This window comes from Pezoporus flaviventris, unplaced genomic scaffold (genome assembly GCF_033815535.1).
Source record: "Pezoporus flaviventris isolate CSIRO_AGI_PZ_B2104156 unplaced genomic scaffold, CSIRO_AGI_Pfla_v1 ptg000001l, whole genome shotgun sequence".
Classification (NCBI taxonomy): Eukaryota; Metazoa; Chordata; class Aves; order Psittaciformes; family Psittacidae; genus Pezoporus; species Pezoporus flaviventris.
The window spans coordinates 35413069-35435406 of record NW_026892549.1 but is presented as its reverse complement, the minus strand read 5'-3'; the positions used below and the strand labels follow the sequence as shown (position 1 = coordinate 35435406).

Below are 22338 nucleotides of genomic sequence, written 5' to 3'. Positions count from 1 at the left end.
TCTTCTGTAAAAAAACCCTAGGAGAGGGTGATTTGGAGCAGGAGGAGATGGTCAGCACTTTCCAAAGACAGGTTTTAAATCACTGACCTGCTGTTAAAGTGCAGGAAAGCTTATGGTTACAGAATGCCTCCATAACAGCACCTCAACAGAAATCTACAAATCATTGAGAGTGTCTGTTGCTTTTCATTGTCAGTAGAGTTGTCATTCTAAATGTGGTGTCTTAGCTGCTTAGCTTAGCTAGAAGTAAGTCCACTCTAAGTTGTGGCCTTTTACATCAGCAGTCTTTTAGTGGTTAATGCAACTCTGAATATTTATACAATGCCTCTCTGTCTTGCACATACAGACAAGTCACTGAATGATTAATGATCCCCTTCATCGCTGAGGCCTGCACACTTCCCAACAATTAAACAATAAAAATGACTCTCCCTTCCTTCCTGGACCACAGAAAAGATTGCTGGCTGGTCTGTAGGACTTGTTGGAGTTTTTTGTGTATATATCTATTATATACGTGTTTGCATGTGCAAGAGAAAGTATGTCACGTATTTGAAAAATAGGAGGGAAGGTAAGCTGAAGAAATAAATTTCAGATTTGAATTTGAAGAAAGTAAGGGCTACACTCATTCTTCGGTGAGAGGGAGATCAACAGGTCATACTTGGCTCCCATGAAGGTTTATCTCCTTCTCACGACCCTCCCTCTGATGACCATCAGTCATTGTGTTCTGAAAGCAATGAACGCAGTAGTACTCAGGTCACATGTATCAAAGAGCAGCCAAAGACTGGGAGTTAGTTGCAGCAGTTCCTACTATCAGCATTCAGATCTTGAACTGGAATCAGGGAAGGCAAATTCTATAGAGCCTTTTCACAGCAGTTGGCTGTATTAAATAGACGGTCTTCATGGGTTTTTTTTGGAGGGAAGTTGTTTGATTGGTTGTGGTTTTTAACATGAGTTGGAGCTCTTGCGTTTGGCTTGATTTATGGACATAGTGAGGACCAAGAGAAGCTGGAAGATAAGAAAAACAGGGGTTCCCATGATCAGATCTGTTCTCAGTAAGATGGAGCACTAACTCCAGGCAAATCACAGATGAATGCCTTTTTAATATTTTTGTCATTGCTGCAGGTTTTTGCGTATGCAAAATCCAATACATGTGGATAATTCTTACTCCGTTTTTTCTTCCTTTTTAAATTTATCAAGAGAGTGTTTACAGAGGACAATAGAAGATGTTTCAACATTTAAAATTTAGCTGGTTTCAGTTATTGACTCAGCAAAAAAAAAATTCTTAAAATATTTTTCTGTGAACATTTTATTCTAACTGTTCGAAAAGGTTTACTCTGACTTCTAAGAACAACTGCCTTTGTCTTGAGACAGTGATGGGAAATTTAAGCACAAATAATGTTTTCAAGAAAAGTTTTATCCAATTCACTGTAGTGATTTTTCATGAAAGCATAATGCAACTTTGAATGAAGTATTTACTACCTGTGAGTGCTATAATACAGAATCACAGGGCTAGAAACCTTTAGGTGTTTTCTGACGTCTTTATAAGCCATTCTCATGTCAGTTTCTTTTAACTTCATCCAGTAATTTATAGTGTGTATTTTGGAAGTCACTCATGCTTCCCATAATGCTGGTAGGTTTGAAATAATTTACAAGTAGCCAGAGATGCTCAGTTTGGGGAAGACTTTTTTCATTTAAGGCAGTTAACTTCAGTATTAGATCTCAGCTCTCCCTTTCTGACGGATGGGGTTTTTTTCCATTGTGTAAAATGGAGAGTCAAAACAATTTCAGACCAGACCATGACAGTTCTGCCCCTATTGACTAACATCTGAAATTATCTCCTCTTACTTCAACAGAATTGTATGTGGTTTAAAATGCTGTGTGATATGACCAAGGTTTTTAGGATCTGGCTTCTATAAAGTAATGTCAAATTATGCGTCAGCATATTGATATGGTACCTTTTCCCCAGTAGAACCAGAGCTAGTGCTTCAGGTATGCCATCTGGAGCCAGGGATGACTTGGCCATTAGTGCTGGTTTTGTGCCAAAATCGTAAAAGTCAAGCTCTTTGCCAGGTTACAAGTCTGAGGTTTTCAGTCATCTCTTGTAAGTGCATGCAGAATGAAGAGCACATCAGCTCTTTTTGTTTCACGATACAGATATATTAATTTTTTTCTTGGGGGTTTTCTTTTGTGGGTGGCCCTCCCACCGCATGTGTTTACTCTGCATTTGGGAGCTTACATGTTTTCAGATCCAGCTGTGTCTTATGAAGGTGTTTCCAAACAGAGAATGACTGGAGGAGTGTCACGGTGAAGCTTAGACAGCTCATGCATCAGGAATTACTGGCAGAGTAGCACTCACATCCAAGTCATAACAGAGCTTCCACCCTGTTATTAGGGAGGGTGTGGTGTGATGTAGCAGAGCTGTGCTTCAGCTATAGGTAGTCAGAAACTATTGCAGTTTAAGCTAGTAACAGGGAGATAATACTGTGCAAAGTTTTCTTTTTCTTTAATTTTGATGTTATAAATTGAAATCACTGTCAGGCTTATCTTACGAAAAAGAAAAGGTGATAGATAGCATTTCGAGACAGTATGGACAAAAGCCTTGAAGAATTTCTGGTTTATTGCATGCTCTTTATAGAGCAGAGGTAAAAAGGGAATGGACAGTTGTGGCATTTTTTCAGTGCAAGGTGGCAGAAGATAAAGGTGCCTGCTCCACCCTGCTGGTTAGAGTATGTGGAGATACATTTGGCTATTCTAGATGAGCAGAGCAATTTAAGTTTTGGGACCTTACTGAAACCTCCAAGGGGTGGGGTGGAGAATATATTAAAGACCTTTGGCAAGATTTATTCTCCACCCTCCTTAGATGTACCTCCTAAGAGGCAAAGCTCTGAGTTCAGGTGGTAGTTCTCATTCATTCCCAGACCAACAGCTGTATGCTCAGGATGTATAGATCATGTTTCTTTCCAACAGGTTTTAAAGCAGGAGTTTTAAATCAAAGATATAAGGCATTCCAGATGCTCTCTTTGTGTGTGGCAGCTGTCTTTGTGCTATGCAGAATAGTTGATTCTGTGGTATGAGTCCATGTTATTTAACTGTCATATTGGGAATATAACTTAAAAACCATGCCTCATTTGAAGCACTGAATGTCTATGTAGGAACACTGCTTCAACTGATACTCCTTCTTCTCAGTTCCTGCAGAACCTTTATTGTGCAAGTTTGCGGATGGAGGACAGAAAAAGAGACAGAATCAGAATAAATATATACAGAATGGAAGAGCATGGCACAGAGAAGGCGAGGTGAGACTTGTAAGTCCTCCCTTCAAGCTTTAGTGTGGGTGTACAATAATGAATACTTATGAAAATGATAGGCATTGAGACTTCTTGGCTTGGCTCTGTGGTGTATTAAAAATGTGCAAGCAATTCTTACCTGACAGCTTGCAGCTTTATAAAATACTGTATTTTTCTTAAGAGGAAAAAAGGCAAAATGTGAAACACTAAATCCTATCCAATTGAAGTGAACAATAAAATCTCCTTCAACTTGGTCAGGAATATGCGGAGATATTTCTCAAATAAAACTACCTGAGACATAACTTTATTTACATGTGGTAAACAGTCCTTTGATTTATGCATCATTGAAATGTACATCACTTTCATAAGATTAAAATAGTATACCAGTGCAGTCCAGCAGTAATTTTTTTTTTTAATCACAACTCTTTTCATCTTTAATGTTCAAGATAATAGTTCCATACGCTTACTGTGGTTAGCAAGCCTAGACACCTCATTTATATGAGACAGAAAAATTCAAATGTGTCTTCTGAAAAACAGCACTCCCCATTCATTCTTCTAGTTAATATATTGTAGGCAACACCCTCACATAATCATCTTCATGCCCTGCCTCTCAAATGCACACATTTTCTCCTAGCCAGGTATTTCATAGATTGCATTTTGTTCCTCATGCTGGGAACTTGGAAACTTTTATTCATAGCCAATATTGCTGACTATCTTCACTGTATAATTACTTTTGTCTGTTGACCTTTCCCTAACTTATAGTAATAAACTATTTCAATACAAATTTTCAATTAAAAAATGCAACTAAAGAGAGAGTAAGAGAGAAGCTTTCAATAAAAATTAACTTTGTCAACTCTTTTTTTCCACTTTTTCTTTTCTTTATTAAAGGCTGGAATGACACTCACATATGATCCAACCACAGCTGCTTTACAAAATGGGTATGTTAAATACTGGTACACTTAAGAAAACAAAAAGTCTGCATTATGAAAGATGCACAGAACTGGCATTTAATTAATATTTCTTAATTTTCTAGATTTTATCCATCACCCTACAGTATTACAGCAAACAGAATGATCACTCAGACATCTATTACGCCATATATCGCTTCTCCGGTTTCCACATACCAGGTTTGTATTTGGAACTTAGTAGCTGAAATGGTTCATTGGAGCTTCTGTTTATTTATCAATTGCTACATCTGGTTTCATGAGTTCTCCAGTAATGCTTCATTTTGATGAAGGGGGTTCTTTATGCTGAACAGCATGATAAAAATCGCCTTAAAAACTGTGTGTTTGTTTCAGGAAGCACAGCAGTAGAATGAGATACATGGTGTTTCGCAAAACAAAGTCACTGACTTGTGCCAATAGCCAAGATATTTGTAGCCACTTCTGCTTTTCATGCATGATTTTTCATTTTTTCTTGGTCAAGTTCCTTTAATGTCAGTAATCCATCTTTAAAGTAATTATTCTTTACTTAAAACTCCTTGATTTAGTTAAATTCTCTTTCAGAGATATTTCTCCATGCTTTTTGAACTTTTCTCCAGGTTTTTGTCAGTGCAAAAAAAAGGCCCAACAATAATGTATTACGTGGTTGTAATGAGTAAAGGGTGCAGACATTTGCTAGACAGTAGAGAAGGAAATCTGAAAAAGAGTTCAGAGCACAAATTGCATTAGCATTCAAATTCAGTGATTTTATACTAGGACTAAAGCATTTAATAGCATAGAACAGTATTTCTAACCCAAAAGTTACTTTATTTTGAACAGTGATTTAAAACATGAACCATGCACATTTTTTGCTCCTGGGGATTGGTCCAAAGCTTCCTGGGAAGGTATTTTGATAGATGGCATCTTGAGTCCCTACTAGGGGATATTGACAAACAGTTCAACATGTTGGGAAATTATGTGGAACGGTTGGATACAGTCCTAAGAATGCTCGTTTTAGGACATCATACATTTCAGTTTACAAATAACTTGTGTTTAATGCAACCGGTATGGCAATCTCAGACATATGCTCTGTAATTACTACTTGAGATATGCCGGTTATTCCAGTATAATGTAAATAATCAGCTTTTTTGGCATTTTACGGTTTAACACATAGACAAAGTAAAAATCCGTGAATCAGGCGATTAAATCACCAAAACTGATTAAATTTAGGAAATCCTTACCTCTCTATGTCAGGGGAAGGAGAAGAGGCTGTTTGTTTTTTAGTGAGAGAGATGTGCTAAGTTTTCTAGGTTTGGGTGAAAATTAATGTAGAAGGCTGACAGAGGCACTGTGGGCCATTTGGTCAGTGTTCCCTTGCAGGTATTTCCATTCCATTCCAAGTGAGAAGAGGAAGAATTGTCTAGTATTAATTAGTCTGGAGGTCTAGTGCCTTCTTGCGTGAGCAGAGTGTTAGGTAGGAATGAAAACAGTGTACTCTGGGGTAAAGGGCTGAATTAACTTTATATTAATTTCTGAGGTGACTTATGCAACACAGTATTTACTCTTGGCAGACAGTGCCAGTATATTGAATCATTCTGCTTTGTACAGCAATACCTCAAAAATTACAGCAAGTTCTTACCCAGAAAAAATATTCAGGTAGAATTATCTGCTGTTCTTTATTAAAATATAAATTATTTCTCAACATAAGATTCTCAGATATTCATAATCCAAGTAAAAGTTGGAAGTTGGCTTGGAAACGTACTTAGGAGTATAGTCTCACTTTCCTGGGCTTAAGAGATAGGCAGACCACAATAGTGTATGTTTGCAGGAATGTTGTTAGCATTATTTAAATAGACATGTTGTGGAGCTTGAATTACTGTAGATGGAGTTATTAACAACATTATGCTTGAAGTGCTACAGTAAAAGGAATTGAGAATTAACTGAAGTATTCTGTACTGGGGAGGGAGGAGGTTCTTGGCCAGAAAAGTTTCACAATTTGAGCATTAGTCACATCTTTGTTACTGAACCCTTCTCACTGAAACCTGCAACATTCTGTCATCTACAGAACAGGATGTATCATACAAGCATGATTTATTATTTTTTTTTTCTTTGAGGCATGGTATAACCTATTCCTGGATTTATTCTTATTAAAGGTGAACAAATTTAATAAAGCTTTGGCCATTGTTTGTTTCTGCAACTCCTGTATACCCAAATGACAGTAGTAAGCCAGGTACTATCATAGTATGATTAGATCAGCCAAAGCTTTAGTCAGGCTGTACCAGTATTTTTGCTATTAAGCTCTTGCCTGAGGAAAGGGAGGGTTCAGGTGTTTTCCATTTTTGAACTTCTGTTTGCTCTTCTTCTGTTTGAAAAAGTAAAAGTATTACTCAGATTTGAAAGTCAGTAGCAAAAGGAGGGAAGAAATATTTACTTCTTGTAGAAAATACCTCACCTGGATTTTTTTCCGGACTGTCTACCTGTCCTGTCCCAGAATCCTGAGAATGATGGTAGAGGCTTTTAAGGGGCTTTAAATGTCTGGCAACAGTGGTGAGTTAGTTCTGCATGTGTAGTACAGGTCAGAATCCTGACTTATCCTACACACCTGCAGGAGATGGGGAGGAAACATTCTAATACCTACCTTTAAATATTTCTTGGAGCATACTTTTTCAAAGAGCTATTGCAATCAGCTGGGTTTTGGGTTTTTTTTTATTTTTAACTAAGATAACCATGAAACCTATTAGTTTACCTTTTAATCTTTTTACTTTACCTTTTCATGCAAAGTTAGGCATGCTATCCCAATCTAAGGATTTACGTAGTCAGTGATTGCAGAGAGAAAACATGCTAGCTTCAAGAGCAGGGAAGCTCATCAGAACCTTCTCCTCTTCCTGTTCATACTGCAGTGTTTTTGGAGAATGAATCTCCTAAATCTTGTCCTTGTTCCTGGAATAAGAGTCCAGCAGAATTCCTGTTTTCTTTTTCTCTTTTGAAAATCCAATAGTTTATTAGAAAGCAAATAATTCTGTGACTTCTGAGGTCCCAGCTACTTTTCCTCAAAGGGATTTCAAAGACGGTCCTTTTTTAACACATCACAATTTTCTCATGGATCTGTCTGAACCCTTTCAGTGTACTTGATAAAGCTTTTGAGACCTGCACTTAAAACAGTGTAGTGTTCTGAAAGGTGCATGTGGTATATTGTCTCCAAATCTTGTTTCTGATGTACAGGTAGTTTTCATAGATATCATTGTTGCTCCACAGAATGACTGTATTAAGAAGTGAATAAATAAGGGAGGGGGCTTGTTAACATTATTTGCTAAACTACTACTGTATCTCAGTTGGAGGATTCAGGAAAAGAATGACTAAAATGGAAAATACTGCTTTTGTTCTAGGTTCAGAGTCCTTCTTGGATGCAGCCTCAACCATATATAATGCAGCACCCAGTAAGTCTCTATGCTTCTTTATTGCTGTTTACTGTTTGTATAAACGCTTTGCATACTTCTTTAAACAACAGGAAATAGATCAATTCCCACTCAATTACTTCCAGACAATTACATCATGACAATTACATCATGACTAAATAATGGATTCAAATAAAAAGAGAAACAATGATAGTAACCTGAACTGGGGCTTCGTTAGGAAAAAAAGAAAGCTTCCTTCAGGGTATCAAAGTGATGAGAACAATCAGAGTTACCAAGTCAGCATCCTGAGGAAACTTTTTTTATTAAATGAAAAGCACTTTGCAAATACCATTGTTTTACATACTGTTTACCTATCAGGAGCTGGAATTGAAGACCCAAGGTTTTAAAATGGGTCTGGAGTAGTTCAGACTGGATAATTAGTGAAAGACAGATGGATGTAGTGATATAGATGACATTATGGGCACCCACTTAAGAAAACCTGCATAGCTGGTTCTGGCTTCCCCGCTCATGAGTAATGCTGGTCTCCCTACACTTTTGGCTGTGGCATCTGTACCAGACTGTCAAGCATTCTAATCTATACTCTCCCATGATATTTTGCTTCTTATCTATGTCATTTGCCAATTAAGTACCATAATATCTGAGACTTAGTGGGTTTCTTGAGATGAGTATTACAAATAATAACAGGAGCTTTAATATATGCCCTCCTGTAGTTAGCAAACAAGTCTGTTTCCAGATATAGAAAGGATATTGTCTTGACTTTAATTAACCTCTCCATGCAGATTATAGAATGTAAATCTTCTTGGCAGAACATTTTCTTCTTATGCATGCAGAGAAGGTGATACTTAACCAGAACACCCTCTCGCAAGCTTAATTGTTGTATTTGTGTTTTTTGATGCTAAACACACATGCACACAACAGGTTTTAACTTTTTTGTCAACACAGATTTTCTGAAAAACAAAATCTTGCACACCATGCTGTGAAATACACAAGTTGATAAATTATAATGCTGTAAGGTGCATTAGTTTCACAGGTATACAAAATGAGATTTCACAGTTGAAAATGAAGATCTAGATTCCTGACTTTAAGTTCAGTTTTGGCCTGTGCAAAGACTGGTGCTGTCTTGCTCATTTGCTTTGCAGAGAAGCCTGCAGTCTACAGACAGGAAATTCTTTTAGTGTTTGATGTGCCTGTGACTCATTTAATCTACACTGATCACATGGTTGTTTTTCCAACTATACTCTGTACGGGTGTTTTTTCTTTTCTTTTTTTTTCTTTTTGTTGTTTTCAAGGATTAGTTATTGAATCAGAGTGCTGTCTTTCAGTACACTGCATTTATTTCTGTTAGTTTTGAGCCTCCATTAGTCTTAATCAACACTTTTGCAAGCATAAGTCATACAAAGTATTTGGAAATATCTTTTTGTAGAGCATGGTTCGTAAAATGAAATTTGTTGATAATCCTCCATTTCAGATAACTCTGGAAACTTTACAAGTGTGTCCTCCATATTTAGCAATCTCAAGTGTTTAAAAATTCGGCATGTACTTTTGATGAAGTTAACAAAATGGTATAGGAGTGATAGAGATCATCACAGCAGCTAGTATTTAGACAGAGTCAGTGTTGCTAACCTGCTCTTCCAGAATGTGTGTTCTACTGAATCCAGCCATTAAGTGGGCAGCTGTCTTGTATGTGAACTTCACATTTGACAGGTAGAATTTTCCTAATACAAATGTTCCTCCAAAGCCTTCATTCCTAAAGATGAGATAAGAATTTCTTCCTAAAGCCTGAAATTGCAAAGCTTAACCTGAGTGAATCTGTGGCAGCATGTGTAGATTTTTGCTGTAAAGTTAGCATCTGGTTAAACTCATGTTTTACAAAGTGTTTTCAGCAGGTGTCTCAAGCTCATTGTACTTCAGTTGTGCGTTCAATAGGAAGTCAATGTAGTTGTTAACCCATTCCCAAACCATACAAAACACATCTGCTGAAGTAGAATATTCAGAATGCCCCAGACCTACTCCCTGAGTCAGTGTCTCGGTCTAAGGAGGGTTCTTGTGGTATATCACATCGGAAGGACTTAGACTTTCAAATGCAAAATGTAATTAAAATCCCAGTGTTGCCACAACCGTTTCCTTCTTTCTCTGTTTTTTAATAGGGCGCTGTACTGACTCCCTCCATGGACCACACCATGTCACTACAGCCTGCATCGATGATAAGCCCTCTGACACAGCAGATGAGTCATCTTTCATTAGGCAGTACTGGAACAGTATGTAGCAATTGAAGCAAACTAGAACTTACACAAGTAGAAAATACTGCATGTAGATCACAGTAGGCATGTTCAGCCTGCATATAGGGAAAAATAGTCCTTCAGTCTTTCATCCAGTAAAATATTAATAACTGCTTCCATTTTTAAATCTTATTCAGCTCTTTTTTTGTCAGTCTATTACTTGATCAGAAATTGGAAATTAATAAATAAAAATAGATCAAACCAAATGAAAAGAACTTGGGAGACAGCTCCAAAGTTGTATTGGAAAGGGAAAAATAGTTGTTTTACTCTTCAGGAGAAATGATGATGATTTGGATTAACAGAGAAAGAAAAGTCCTTCACACAGTATTTGAAGTCTAAATCTGAGTTTTCTTGAAACAGGTATCTCGTTTTCCTGAAAAGCCTGTTAATGTCAAACACAAAAGTCTTTTTCTCATGTATATTACTTTAGGGAAACAGTTAATAGCTGTTAAACAATAGCATGATAGATATTTTGAGTACTCTTATTTACATTGAACTTGAACTCAACTTAATAGACTCCCTGTCTTTTTAGTACATGCCAGCCACAACAGCTATGCAAGGAGCCTACATACCCCAATATACACATGTCCAGACAGCAGCAGTTCCTGTTGAGGTCAGTATGTTTTATAAAAGACCAGAGGTGAGAGACATGAATATGATACTAGGTTTGGGGGGTTTTGTTTTGTTATATTCCTAGAAAACTTGATTTTTAAAGCCTAACATTGTAACTGTGAGTGCACTGTGAATGCACTGTATATTAAAGTTATAAAATATCATTATTCTTTACTAATATAAATAGTAGTATAACAAAGAATGACCTGTACTTGTAGCAGTACAGTACTTGAAGCAGTATTCCATATGAGCATAACTGAGATGAACTTTATGGGTTTTGAAGCCTAACTTCCAATAGGAAAACTTCAGGGTATGTTGTAGTTTTGTTTCTTTCATTTAGTTTTCCTGTGAGCAAACTTCTCTGCTAACAGACCATGACTGTAACTTTCAGCAAAGAATCCTGATTTTTACCCTGGCATCTCAGGATACTTGTTTATTAGGCTATTTGCCTAAAAAACTCCTCTGCAAGTCCAGTTGAAAAGCATAACTAAATGGTACACAATAGTTTGTCTACTATATCTTACACCCTTTCATAGGTCAGCACTTCTTTAACAGAGGAGCAGTTATACTGCAGCTCTTGTATTCGGAATGAGTGCTGGATAGTCTATTCCAGAGCCTGTAAGGCAAAACATTTTATTTCAAAGTCTGTTTGCCCAGAAACTCTAGAAATTGTTTGGTTCAGTTTATTCATTTACCCACATGCAGGTAAGAGCTTTCGGTAATAGCTGGTAGCACTGTCTGCCAGAGCGTTATCAGCTGAATTAATTCCCTGGTTTCTTGGGGGTCTGTGTGCAAAGTCCCAGCTACAGTTCTTTGTGTTCCCTAGTGCCAGTCGCACCACAGTACTTAAAGCAATAGTGTTTGTACCTGTGGTAAGTAGATACTCTTCTCACCCTCAAAAGGAGAGGGGCAGAATGATCTTTAGCATTTTCAGGTAGAAAATGTACTGGTAGTTATTTACTTGCTCTGTGTATTTATTTTTATAATGTTAAAAGTTTGTGGTTTATTTTAGTTACCAAGGCAGCTGGGGTAACATGACGTTTGCTTGATCATTTTATTTCCGTTTGCTGAAATGGAAATCAATGCAAAATTAACATCTCCAGTTTGGAATACCCCACTTGAGAAAAATTAGAAAGACTTTAGCTATTTGAAGACTGCTAATTGCATGAGTCACATCAAAATACATATTGCAGCTAATGCTGCCTGATTTTGTCTCATGTCTTGTCTTCCTTTTTATTTGCAGGAAGCCAGTGGTCAGCAACAAGTTACAGTAGAGACGTCCAGTGATCATTCTCCATATACGTATCAGCAAAATAAGTAACTGTGAGGTAGGGGTTCATCCTGTCACATGAAAGATGTGAATTCAGAGATACTTTATTTCATAACCTACAGTGCTCTGTATTGAATTTTAATTCTTTCTTCAATGTCATATAAATAACATTGATAAATCTGAGGACAGGCAGTGAGGTTAATTTGAACTTGGCCAAAGTTAGAAGCCAGGAAAGAAAGCACAGGTTCTAGAAGTGAGTTAATGAATTATGAGTAATAGAGTTTTAATAATTTTCTATAGCATAACTGGATTATGTTGGATTTTAATTTGTTCATCTTGGCAGTGTGCTATATACAAGAATAACAATGAATTAGTGCAAAACTATGAGAATCACAATGAGAAAGGGAACTGTATTTGCACTTAAAATATCCTCTAGTTCTGTGGTATGTGTAAGATTTGGAAGCGGCATTGTGACAGACTTACAGACCACAGGCACGGAGTTAGTCTGGTAGAAATCCTTGCTTGACCTTTTTTCCTGCAGACTTCCCCGTTCATCCTTTACTCTAGCAAAAAGCAGTTTGATCCAAAATTTTGACAGTTGTTTTTTAATCCACATCCTTGTTTGGCTCCAACTCCAGAGTTTCACTTTCCTACTCCAGTTTTGCATGGCCTTTACTAACCAATAATTAACTTAACATGAACTCCTTCAGTGCAAAATTTTTGCTTTCTGTAGATTGCCAGTGTGTGAAAGTATTGTTTGCACTAACTATTCCCTTCTGCATCCCCCATGTTTTGAAATTCTGGAATTTAATTCTTTCTTAACTCATCTTTTTTCTGAGTGCTTTGTAAACCAGGCAGCTTGAATACAAAATCATTTTAATCAAATTTCGAAGACCTCATAGTGAAAAATTCTGTTCTGTTGCAATAATGTTCCAGAGGCTGTTAAGAACGGGGTTCTGCAGCTTTCGCAGCATTTGTTATATACTAAAAAATGATAATCAGTTATGTGTGAAGAATTTCCAATTGTGTGATATTCTCCCTAAAATATATAAATCTAACAATACACACATTTTGGCATTACCTTGGATTTTGCAGGTCAGATGTGCTGTTTGACAACAATGCTCTCATTCCCATTTTTGGCAGAGCAACTTCTTACATGTTCAAGAATGTAAAGATAGAAACAAACCAATGAGAAAACTTCGCACATTCAACAGAAGGCACCAGTCTGCACAGTGCAACGCATGACCTGTGTTTATTATTGTAGTCTAGCCAAATGCTGGTATCTAGAGAAAGCCCATATCCTTGATTTGCTTCCAGGGCAGGGAGAAAACAAAGCCACAGACTCTTCCCGTTATCCATCGCCTGGTGTTAAAATCATGGCTCCTGCATGTTTCTGATGCCAAGGCTGTTGGCTGGTGTTAGCTGCTTTTCAATGAATTATTTGTTTTGCCTTAAGTCTTCCCTGTGGGCATGTAAAACCTCCTTACCAGTAGAGATCTGTGGTAGATGATGAAGTGTAATCCTGCATGTCATCTCCCCATCCCGCCTCTCTCTCCCAGTCTGTCAGTGTCTTTCCCATAGACTGGGACCAGGCAAGAGTCTCCTGAAAGGATGAGGTGTGTTCCCGTCTGAGACACATTTTATAATTCCAACTGTGTAGAGTACTGAGCTCTGTGAGCAACCCTGTTCATTTGCTGTAAGCCAATCCTCCATATATTTTATTCTTAAGGGAAGTACTTTTATCTGTATTTATATGCAGTGAAAGCCGGAGGAATCTATGTCAGCAGTGGCTATGGCAGTGAGCACGTGGGGAAGGTTAATATTACTCAGCTAATTTCAGCCTCAGAGTATGGCATTTGATATTTCTGTCCCTGGAACATGTTGGTACTTGTCGGTTTTTGGACAGGTGAAGGGGAGGGAATTGAGAGTTATTTCTTGCCCTAAATACACTGCAGTCTCTTAATTGTTGTGGCTTTGTTACTGTTGTCAAACTGAAACTTCAGTCTAAATGTACATGCAGCACCTTTGGGAGCGTCCTATTAAAAGTCAATATGCATACTGCCATAAACAAGGAGTAAATGACAACTAGCATATTGGCACAAGTAGATGCAGTCAATCAAAGATACATAGTGTCTTTCCTTTGTCAGCTACATTTAACCACTTTATAGCTTCTTTTCAGAAAGTTGCCATGTGAAAATAGTCAAAGGGACTTGAGAGGAAAAACATGCTATAATTATATATACACCTGTAAATGTACAAGCCTTAAAATAGCAGACTTTGTTTTGGGTTGAGAAATTCAACAATTGACTAAAACCTTTTTCATTAGCAATGTATTTTTTTTTTAATCCATATGGCAGTATAAGCCAGTGCAGTAAATTGAGAAGTCTTTCTTCAAGTTTAATAGGCCCTGAGTTGCCGTTAAGTATTAGCAGTGATGGAGGCACAGTAGCTGTCTCTGCATTAGCTGTTGTACATAGCCTCCCTGAGGCTGCGCCAAAAGAAAGTTGTGTTCTTTTTCCAGACATCAAAAGCCTTGGAGATGCCACGGGAGTAAGCTCACGCACTCAAGCACTTTTGGTCAATTAAAAGGAAACAACAATAACAAAACAACAAAGAAGGGAATAGCTTTGAATGCAGTCTCAGGGTTCCCCAGTGGGAACTCCGCATGCTGAACAGGTATTGGAGATAAGAGGGGGGAAAGTACAATACAGGCTGTGTCCTGGCAGAGATATCCCTTGTCCTGGGAAGGGCCAAGCACCTGTATTGCCACCTGTGTTACTTCTCAAATTTATACTTGGATTCACTTACTCTTCTCACAGCTCTCTAAAATAGGAAATTATTTAGTTTTGTCAACAGCTACATTAGAAAAAAAGGATGCAATTGTATCTCTGCTCTAGCTCTCACCTTTCTGTGTTGCAGATGTCCAGTGTTGACCTGGCCTGGAGAAGGGTGCAAAGGCTGAAACAATCATGGATTTTACTGATCAATTGTGCTTTAGGAATTATTGACAGTTTTGCACAGGTTCTTGAAAATGTTATTTATAATGAAATCAACTAAAACTATTTTTGCTATAAGTTCTATAAGGTGCATAAGAAAAACCTTAAATTCATCTAGTAGCTGTTCCCATGAACAGGTTTATTTTAGTAAAAAAAAATTTTTATCAAGTGTTATGACGCAAAAAAAAAAAGTTGAATTTCTGGGTATGCACAGATGACCACGAAGACTTATTCATGTGCATGACAGAATTTGTGTTTTGGTTTCTTTTTATTTTGTTGGTTTCTTTTTTTTTTATTTCTTTCTTTTTTATTTCCCTTTTTTTTTTTTGTAATTGTATGAAATGGGTTTTCTCAAGTTTAAAATAGTAAAACATCTAAGACGATGTTCTGTGCTTGCAGTGTGTGAGTGTTGCTTTAGTGCAGTGTTGCAATTATAGTGTCTGGTCTTTTAGCTTTCTGTTTTTCTTTTAATGTAGTGTGAAGTGTCTTATCCTTTTCTATAAATTCCAATTTGCCTTAAATCTTTCAATGCTGTAGCTGTTTCAGTAAGTAGTCCAAACTAATGGTGTAGAATGCTTTGACCAAATGAGCTGGTCTATTATGCCTTGTAAAACAGCAGCATAGGGCTTTTAAAGGTAGTCAATAAAAATTGCTGAAAATTTGGCTTTTTTAATGTGTAGTAAGTGTTTTTAATGATTTTTCACATAATATGTAAGGTAGTGAAACGCAAGAGGGAAAAAAATGTTTTGTGTGAAACACATTTTCTGACTGGGGAAATTTTAATAGGATAAATTGTTTGTAAGGCCATATGCCAATAGTTCCCTCTGGTAGTTTGAATGATTTAGGAACTCTGCTGTATGATGCAATGTAAAATCTTTTTTTGCCTTTTTTCAGAAACTAACTTGATGTTCTAGTTTTAGCATAGGTAGAGTAGGGAGTTTGGGGTGGAGATATCACCGAATGTTTTTGTCCTTCCTTTATACTAATGATAGTGCTTTAGGATGAGGATTGTGCTGAGACTTAGCAAACAGAAAAGTTGCTATTACAGCAAAATGGCAAAAGCTAAAGGACTTGTTTTCAAACATACGCTGAGATGTAAGTAGAAGCATAATTGATTGGATACTAGCTCTCTATAGTAGGTAAATAAAAATAAAAAGACTTGGCACTTTTAAAAGGTAACTTTACCAAAGAACAAAGAGCCAGTAACCAATAATTCTGATTTGTCTCAGCATTACGTCTTCTGTACTCTTTATTTTTGCCGGACCAGTTTGCGGTTAGGAGAATGTGCCTTTTTTGTACATTTGCATTTAGGTTTTATAATTTTAATTGACGTATGGACACAAAAGCATGAAGGAAGACTTGGATCCAAGCAGTGCCACACTTTACATCATCACTACAAGTGTTAAGTGTAAAGAAAACCGATTTTGAAACTATGAAATTCCTGATTCATAAATACACAGTTATTTGTACTTCACATATTAGATAATTCACTGCTACTAAAGCTCTTTATTACAATTGCATATGTTTTAAATCGAATGATAAATTAAGTTGTCTTCCAAAACTGTGTACTTCTCTGGTCAGCTGTATATGATCAGTTATCTACCTCAAAGTTTATTTCCTTTTGTATTGGGACAGGTTGCTGGCCCTCCCTGTTTCCACAGACCAAATCATCCTAGCTCGGGAGCTAGGGCTAAGCAGTTGTTTCTTTCAAGTATTTTTTAGTTTTTAAATTTTGTGTGAGTATTGGAGTATAGATGTCGGTGACATTTCATAGTTTCAAAAGTAAATTGCTGCTCTGAGAAGTGTAGATTCTAGTGAAATACATAGTCATAAGAGATGTGTTTTTGTTTTTTCTTTTTTTAAGAAGTTGTGGTATTATTGGTTCTATGCTCCCTGGAATATTACTGCTTTGTAAAAGTCCAGACTTCCTGCAGCACCTTGCCTGTATCTGGTAACTTTCCAAACCTGGATCTCTCACTACTTGATATTTTTGCGTTAATTAAAACTGCAGTATGATAGCTGTGTTAGAGGGAGGGAAGAGCTGCTGCCAGAAATGTCTGAACTAAGTGCCATACTCATTGTCTGGGTAAGATTTGGGAAATTTAACCTCTGTACATAAAGAAATAATCAGTTACTTAAACATCACATAGTAGACAGCCATTAAATTATAAAAAATTAATTTATGAAGAAAGACCTTTTGTACAGATTGAAAAAAAAAAAAAGATTTTCATAGAGATATCTATATGATCAAGAGAGTTAATTTTTTATTTTTGTTTTACTAGTGCCACAAACTTGCCAGTGGTAACTTATTTGTCCGGTTCAAGATAACTCTGTAGTTTTGTTTCCTAGGACTTGTTGTTAAACGCCAAAAGACATTTTTGAACTGTAAATTTGATTAGATTGTTAGCTTTTTTCTGTTTTATTTCTTTGAAAACTTTTGAATAAAAAAGATCCAAAAAAATGAAAATCCATTGTCTTTTTCCTTCAGCCTTTCCTTTATTGGGGGAAAACCCAACAGGTTGTGGTAAAACCTTGGTGTTCATTTTGAAGTGCTTGGAGTAGCTTTCTGCTTTACAGTCTGGGTCTTTCCCTCCTGCCTTTTGGTAAAAGCAAATTTTAACTCTTTCAGACCACATTCAAGTCACTTATTCTTTCAGGCAAGACAGGAAAAGATTTAGGAAAAACATATGATGAGATATCTGGTTTGAATGCAAGAACTCTGTTGCCCTCTGTCTCAGCCTGCACAGAGAGTTATGTGTAACCAGGCCTGCACACTGTAGTTGTAAGCAGGCCAGTTTTCTAGAAGGGTGGAGATGTAGGTCACTTCGGTAGTTCATAGCACTGAACTGCTTGCCTGAAAGTGCTTTCACCTTCCCACGTGCAGCGGCGTTAGGTGGCATGCCCAGTTCTGGGTTCAGAGGTGATGCTTTACTGGAATTGAAAATGATCCCAAGTGTTTGCCTTCCAGCTGCAATCTGTAAGCACTTTATTTCTTTAAAGATGGTCTCTGATTTTTATTACAAGATCACTGCTGCTGCTGATGTATGTCAGATAGAGGATTGCTCTGCCTAAAGTAAGGCTTGGGGAAGATAAGACGGGAAAATGCGAACTGTTGCATTGCTTCAGCCAAATGCTTTACCAACTGTGTGGTCCTCAACATAGCTTTGTATCGATGAGTGTGCCAGGAGAGGGGCTTTGACCTAGTCTTGGGCACTCAGGGGTGCACCCAGTGGCAGAGAGCAATGGCTGGGTGATCCAGTGGATTCCTGTGACTTGCCACCAGTGCTGGATAAGCAAAGGGGAGGCCTGTTTACCATAGGCTGTGCTGTCCTGGAGAACCCTCCTCCCCCTTGGGAGACAGTCCTTTACACTATACACATGGTTTTGACATATACCAAGGGTTCCACCGACCTTGCAACAGGCCAGGCAGCCTGCTGGGTGGGCAGCCACAACTTCTCTGAGCAGCCTGTTCCAGTGCCTCCCCACCTTCACAGTAAAGAACTTCTTCCTAATATGTAACCTAAATCTAACCCAATTTAAAGCCATTCCCCCTTGTCCTATCCCTACATGCCCTTGTAAAAAGTCTCTCTCCAGATTTCTTGTAAGGCTCCCTTTAAGTACTGGAAGACTGCTCTGAGGTCTGGAATATTCTCCAGGCTGAACAAACCCAACTCTCTCAGCCTGTCTTTGTAGGAAAGGTGCCCCAGCCCTCTGAAAATACGTGTTTTTCTGGTGGAGCTAGTGAAAGGGACTCACTTAGAGGTTACATTAGCTTATGCAATAAGGGCATCCTTAATAATGATGGCTCTTACTATTAATGAAGCAAAAAAGCCCCAACAAAACAAGCAAACCAGTCCCTCACACTGTGTGGTATTAAACACATTTAGACTTGTAACTGAAAAAAATTTAAGCATTTTATGATAATTTAAATAGTGGTCCACTGCGTTGCCTGTATAAAATGTACTGGATGAGAAGATGAAGATTTTTAAAGGGTTTTGTTAAATTATTCTTGTTCACCATAAAACTGAATTAATTTCAGATCAATAAGCAGTCTTTTTGAATTAAGTGTGCATGCTACCTCACAAAAGCTGTATGTGGTGCATTCAGAATAATGCAGGTTGGAAAGGCTTTTTGCTATCTATTTGCTTTTCCAGTTGGCCGTATTGTAAACTTAGGTCTCTTACTGTAGCTCCAAATACATTTGATAAGAATGGATACTTTCAGATTCGTACCCTTTACCTGAGTAAAGGTTGTATCATTTTTATCAGGCAGTCTGCAATAATCATAGAATCATAGAATAGTCGGGGTTGGAAAGGACCTTAAGACCATCTAGTTCCAACGACCCTACCATGGGCAGGGGCACCTCACACTAAACCATCTCACCCAAGGATCTGTCCAACCTGGCCTTGAACACCACCAGGTATGGAGCATTCACAACTTCCCTGGGCAGCCCATTCCAGTGCCTCACCACCCTCACAGTAAAGAATTTCCTCCTTATATCCAATCTAAACTTCCCCTGTTTAAGTTTTAACCTGTTACCCCTTGTCCTGCCACTACAGTCCCTAATGAAGAGTCCCTCCCCAGCATCCCTATAGGCCCCCTTCAGATACTGGAAGGCTGCTATGAGGTCTCCACGCAGCCTTCTCTTCTCCAGGCTGAACAGCCCCAACTTTCTCAGCCTGTCTTTGTACAGGAGGTGCTCCAGTCCCCTGATCATCCTCGTGGCCCTCCTCTGGACTTGTTCCAACAGTTCCATGTCCTTTTTATGTTGAGGACACCAGAACTGCACACAATACTCCAAGTGAGGCAATGTGTTTATGTAATGTACTTTTGTTTTATATAGTGAAGCTCGTATTTATTGCCAACTGGCTTGTTCAAATGTTGGCTCCATCCTGTTGCACACAGCTTGTTTTGAACCCTACCTGCAAACATGCTGTGAATAATTTTTTTTTACCTATTAACAAATACTTCTAAGCATCATTTTCTTGTAGGATGATTTTGTACCAATACAAATGTTTTTTGCAAGATCATGCACAGACTCTGTTGCTTGTTGGCTGTTAGTGATTAGAAAGTAGCCTTTCTTTAGGCGCTGAACAAAATCTCTATTTTCTGCACTAGGCAGGTGCCAGACGAGTGCAAGTAATGCATTAACAGCAGTGTGGCAAAGTAGCAAAGTCCTGTTGATAGCTGAGCCCTGCTAATGACTGTTCACATATATTAGGCTAGAATATTTGTGGAGCTCTTTCCTGGTACTCTTTGTCAGTTTTTCTTGGGGAGGGAAAAAAAAAGTGGTGTTCTGCTCTCTCCTCCCAGCTTTAATTTACGCTGTAGTACATCCACCAATCCAGACAAATCTGATGGTTGACTAAAGCTCTGCCACCTCCCTTTCTGCAGAAACATCGTATGAGAAATGCATTTTGTGTGCCAGAATATTTATATGAGTTTGTACTCCTACTCCTCCTGTGCACACTTCACTGCACTTGTTCCTTTTGCTTTGATCAAGTGCTCCATAAGCATTTGCCAACTTTCACATGCGTTGGAATAAGATACCCAGTCCTACACTGTTCAGCCGTGTCTTCCTGTGAAAGCCAGTGCGTTATTTGGTGGCATTTAAGACACGTATGCTATTACCTTCCAAAACACTTGCAACACTGACATACTCTTTCAGCTGTGAAAGATCATCTGTGTCATTCCTTAGCCAACAAGTTCTGGCATTGATTAACCCAAACAAATCTGAGGCTTTTGGCTTTCAGACTCGGTCCATTAATTCTATCCAGAATAGGGGTTAGGATATACAAAACCTATTCTGTTTGGCAACTTCTCCTCCAGCTGAGAAAAGCCAAGCTGATTTCAGAACAGCAAAGATTTACAGTGTGGTGACCAGAGGGAGTGTGGAAAAGCCTGCAAGTGGAATGAGTCAGTCTTTCCTTTTCAGGACAGCTCTAACTGCATCAACCATCTGAGAAACCTGTGGGGCCCAGCTCTGTAGTAAAGAAGGAGTCATATCACAGGAAAATATACTACTGGAGTACTTTTCCATGTCCAAGAAGAAAAGACAGCTTGTCAGCAGCCAAGCTTTAACTGTTGAAGTTATCTTGCCTTTTTCAACAGTATCCCCTTGCTCAGTACTTAACATCAGTGGTGTTCTGAATTCTGCTGTGTTTTGTCTGTCTCCCTGCAGCTGAATAAACTGATCTCTTTCAACAGCTTCACTAGGATGGAAAGATCTTTGGAGAACGTGCAGAATGAGGGTATGTGCCAGCCTGAAAACATCCTACATGCACACCACAGGTGTTCACATCAACCTGCTCAGGCAGCTTTCTAAGCAGCTTTATTGTTTTAGAGCCTAACATGCTAATGTTGCCAAGGGAAAACACATTTGGGAAATGATTTCTGCGTGTACACACTGCTGATCCTAGGTAGTCATCTGCAGTAGGAGTTTTCCCTGGTATTTTCACCACCTGACATTCACACACAGGGCTGATGTTTTCAGGCAATATCCTTGAAGCACTTAAGGGAAATGGGACAAGACAATGGTTTAAAAGAAGGCCAAGAGAAAATTTACTAGTAGGTAGGAGTTTTTGGTAAATAGTTTTAGCTTTTTGCAAGCACAGATAGAAAATGACTTTGTGTGCCTCAGTCTTTACCCACTAGGAAATATTTGGGGGTTTATGCTTTCCAAGGAATGTAAAAAATATGCAAATGTATTTACAGATATTTGTCACAGCCTTGCTTTTGTATCAGTTTGTATCATTAGCCAGTCTGAAAGATAATCTTTAAGCAGAATATACGTAACTAGGTGCATAAACAGGTTACTTACAGACTAGCTCACAGCAAAGAAAAGTAGGATTTCACAAGCCATTAGGCTAAGCATGAGTACGCTTACCCAGCAAGGGTCCTGCAGTGCTTTTGCTGGCCAAGCAGCCACCAGGCAGGAGGGAAAGGGTCTCTCCCTGCAGCTCCCCAGGGCAGACCCATGTTTCCACTTTCTGCCAAGCTCCATCAGTGCCATGGTCACTGATTGCTTGCCCCAACAAACAGACCTGGTACTTCTTGACTAGCCTCGCTCTTTTCTTCCTTTAGATTTTGTGCCTGCTTTCCCTCCTGAATCCTTGAGCTGCTGTCACCCCTGTCTCAACAGCTCTACCTCTGCCTGTAATTTTGCCTTTCTTATGTCTCCACAGACTTTCTCACAGCTTTGTTTTGGCAGTCTGAGGCAGGGTTCTGCAGCTGGGCTGGATCAGAGCTGGGCCTTTTTGCACAGGCAGCTGCAGCCCCAGCAGAGGGGAGGGAGTATATGGCACGGACTGAGCAAGGGGGTGATGTACTCCAGGTCCTCCTCGTATCAAGAAGGCATTGGTGAAGTGCAGTTGGAGGGGTGGGTATTCAGGACCTCCAAGTGGTGCTGACTGTGCCAAAACAGAATGAAAACTAGGTTTCAAACAGCTTTAAGAAAGGCCAGTGCAGCTAGGTAGAATACAGTGCTCCAGAAGTTACCAGCTGCTTGTGTTCTGAGTTCATGACCTCCTTCAGCTCTGCTCGTCTCACTTTCCATAGTTCAACAAGT

At 38.5% G+C, this 22338-nt stretch overlaps 1 protein-coding gene across 7 annotated transcripts in view; it reads left to right on the top strand.

The window, feature by feature from the left end:
• RBMS1 (RNA binding motif single stranded interacting protein 1) overlaps positions 1 to 20845 on the top strand; it is a 153397-nt gene extending 132552 nt beyond the window's left edge. For 5 of the 7 annotated variants that reach the window (XM_061451700.1, XM_061451682.1, XM_061451725.1 and 2 more), the window contains exons 7-14: positions 3181 to 3296; positions 4167 to 4216; positions 4312 to 4405; positions 7585 to 7635; positions 9762 to 9872; positions 10426 to 10506; positions 11749 to 11833; positions 14695 to 15444. In XM_061451700.1, the coding sequence (XP_061307684.1) occupies positions 3181 to 3296; positions 4167 to 4216; positions 4312 to 4405; positions 7585 to 7635; positions 9762 to 9872; positions 10426 to 10506; positions 11749 to 11826 (581 nt within the window). In that variant the 3' untranslated portion in view covers positions 11827 to 11833; positions 14695 to 15444. Of the gene's footprint in view, positions 1 to 3180; positions 3297 to 4166; positions 4217 to 4311; positions 4406 to 7584; positions 7636 to 9761; positions 9873 to 10425; positions 10507 to 11748; positions 11834 to 14694; positions 15445 to 20706 lie in introns of those variants that run through there. The other 2 variants (XM_061451691.1, XM_061451708.1) reach the window with 2 other exon arrangements.
• The last annotated feature ends 1493 nt before the right edge of the window (positions 20846 to 22338 follow it).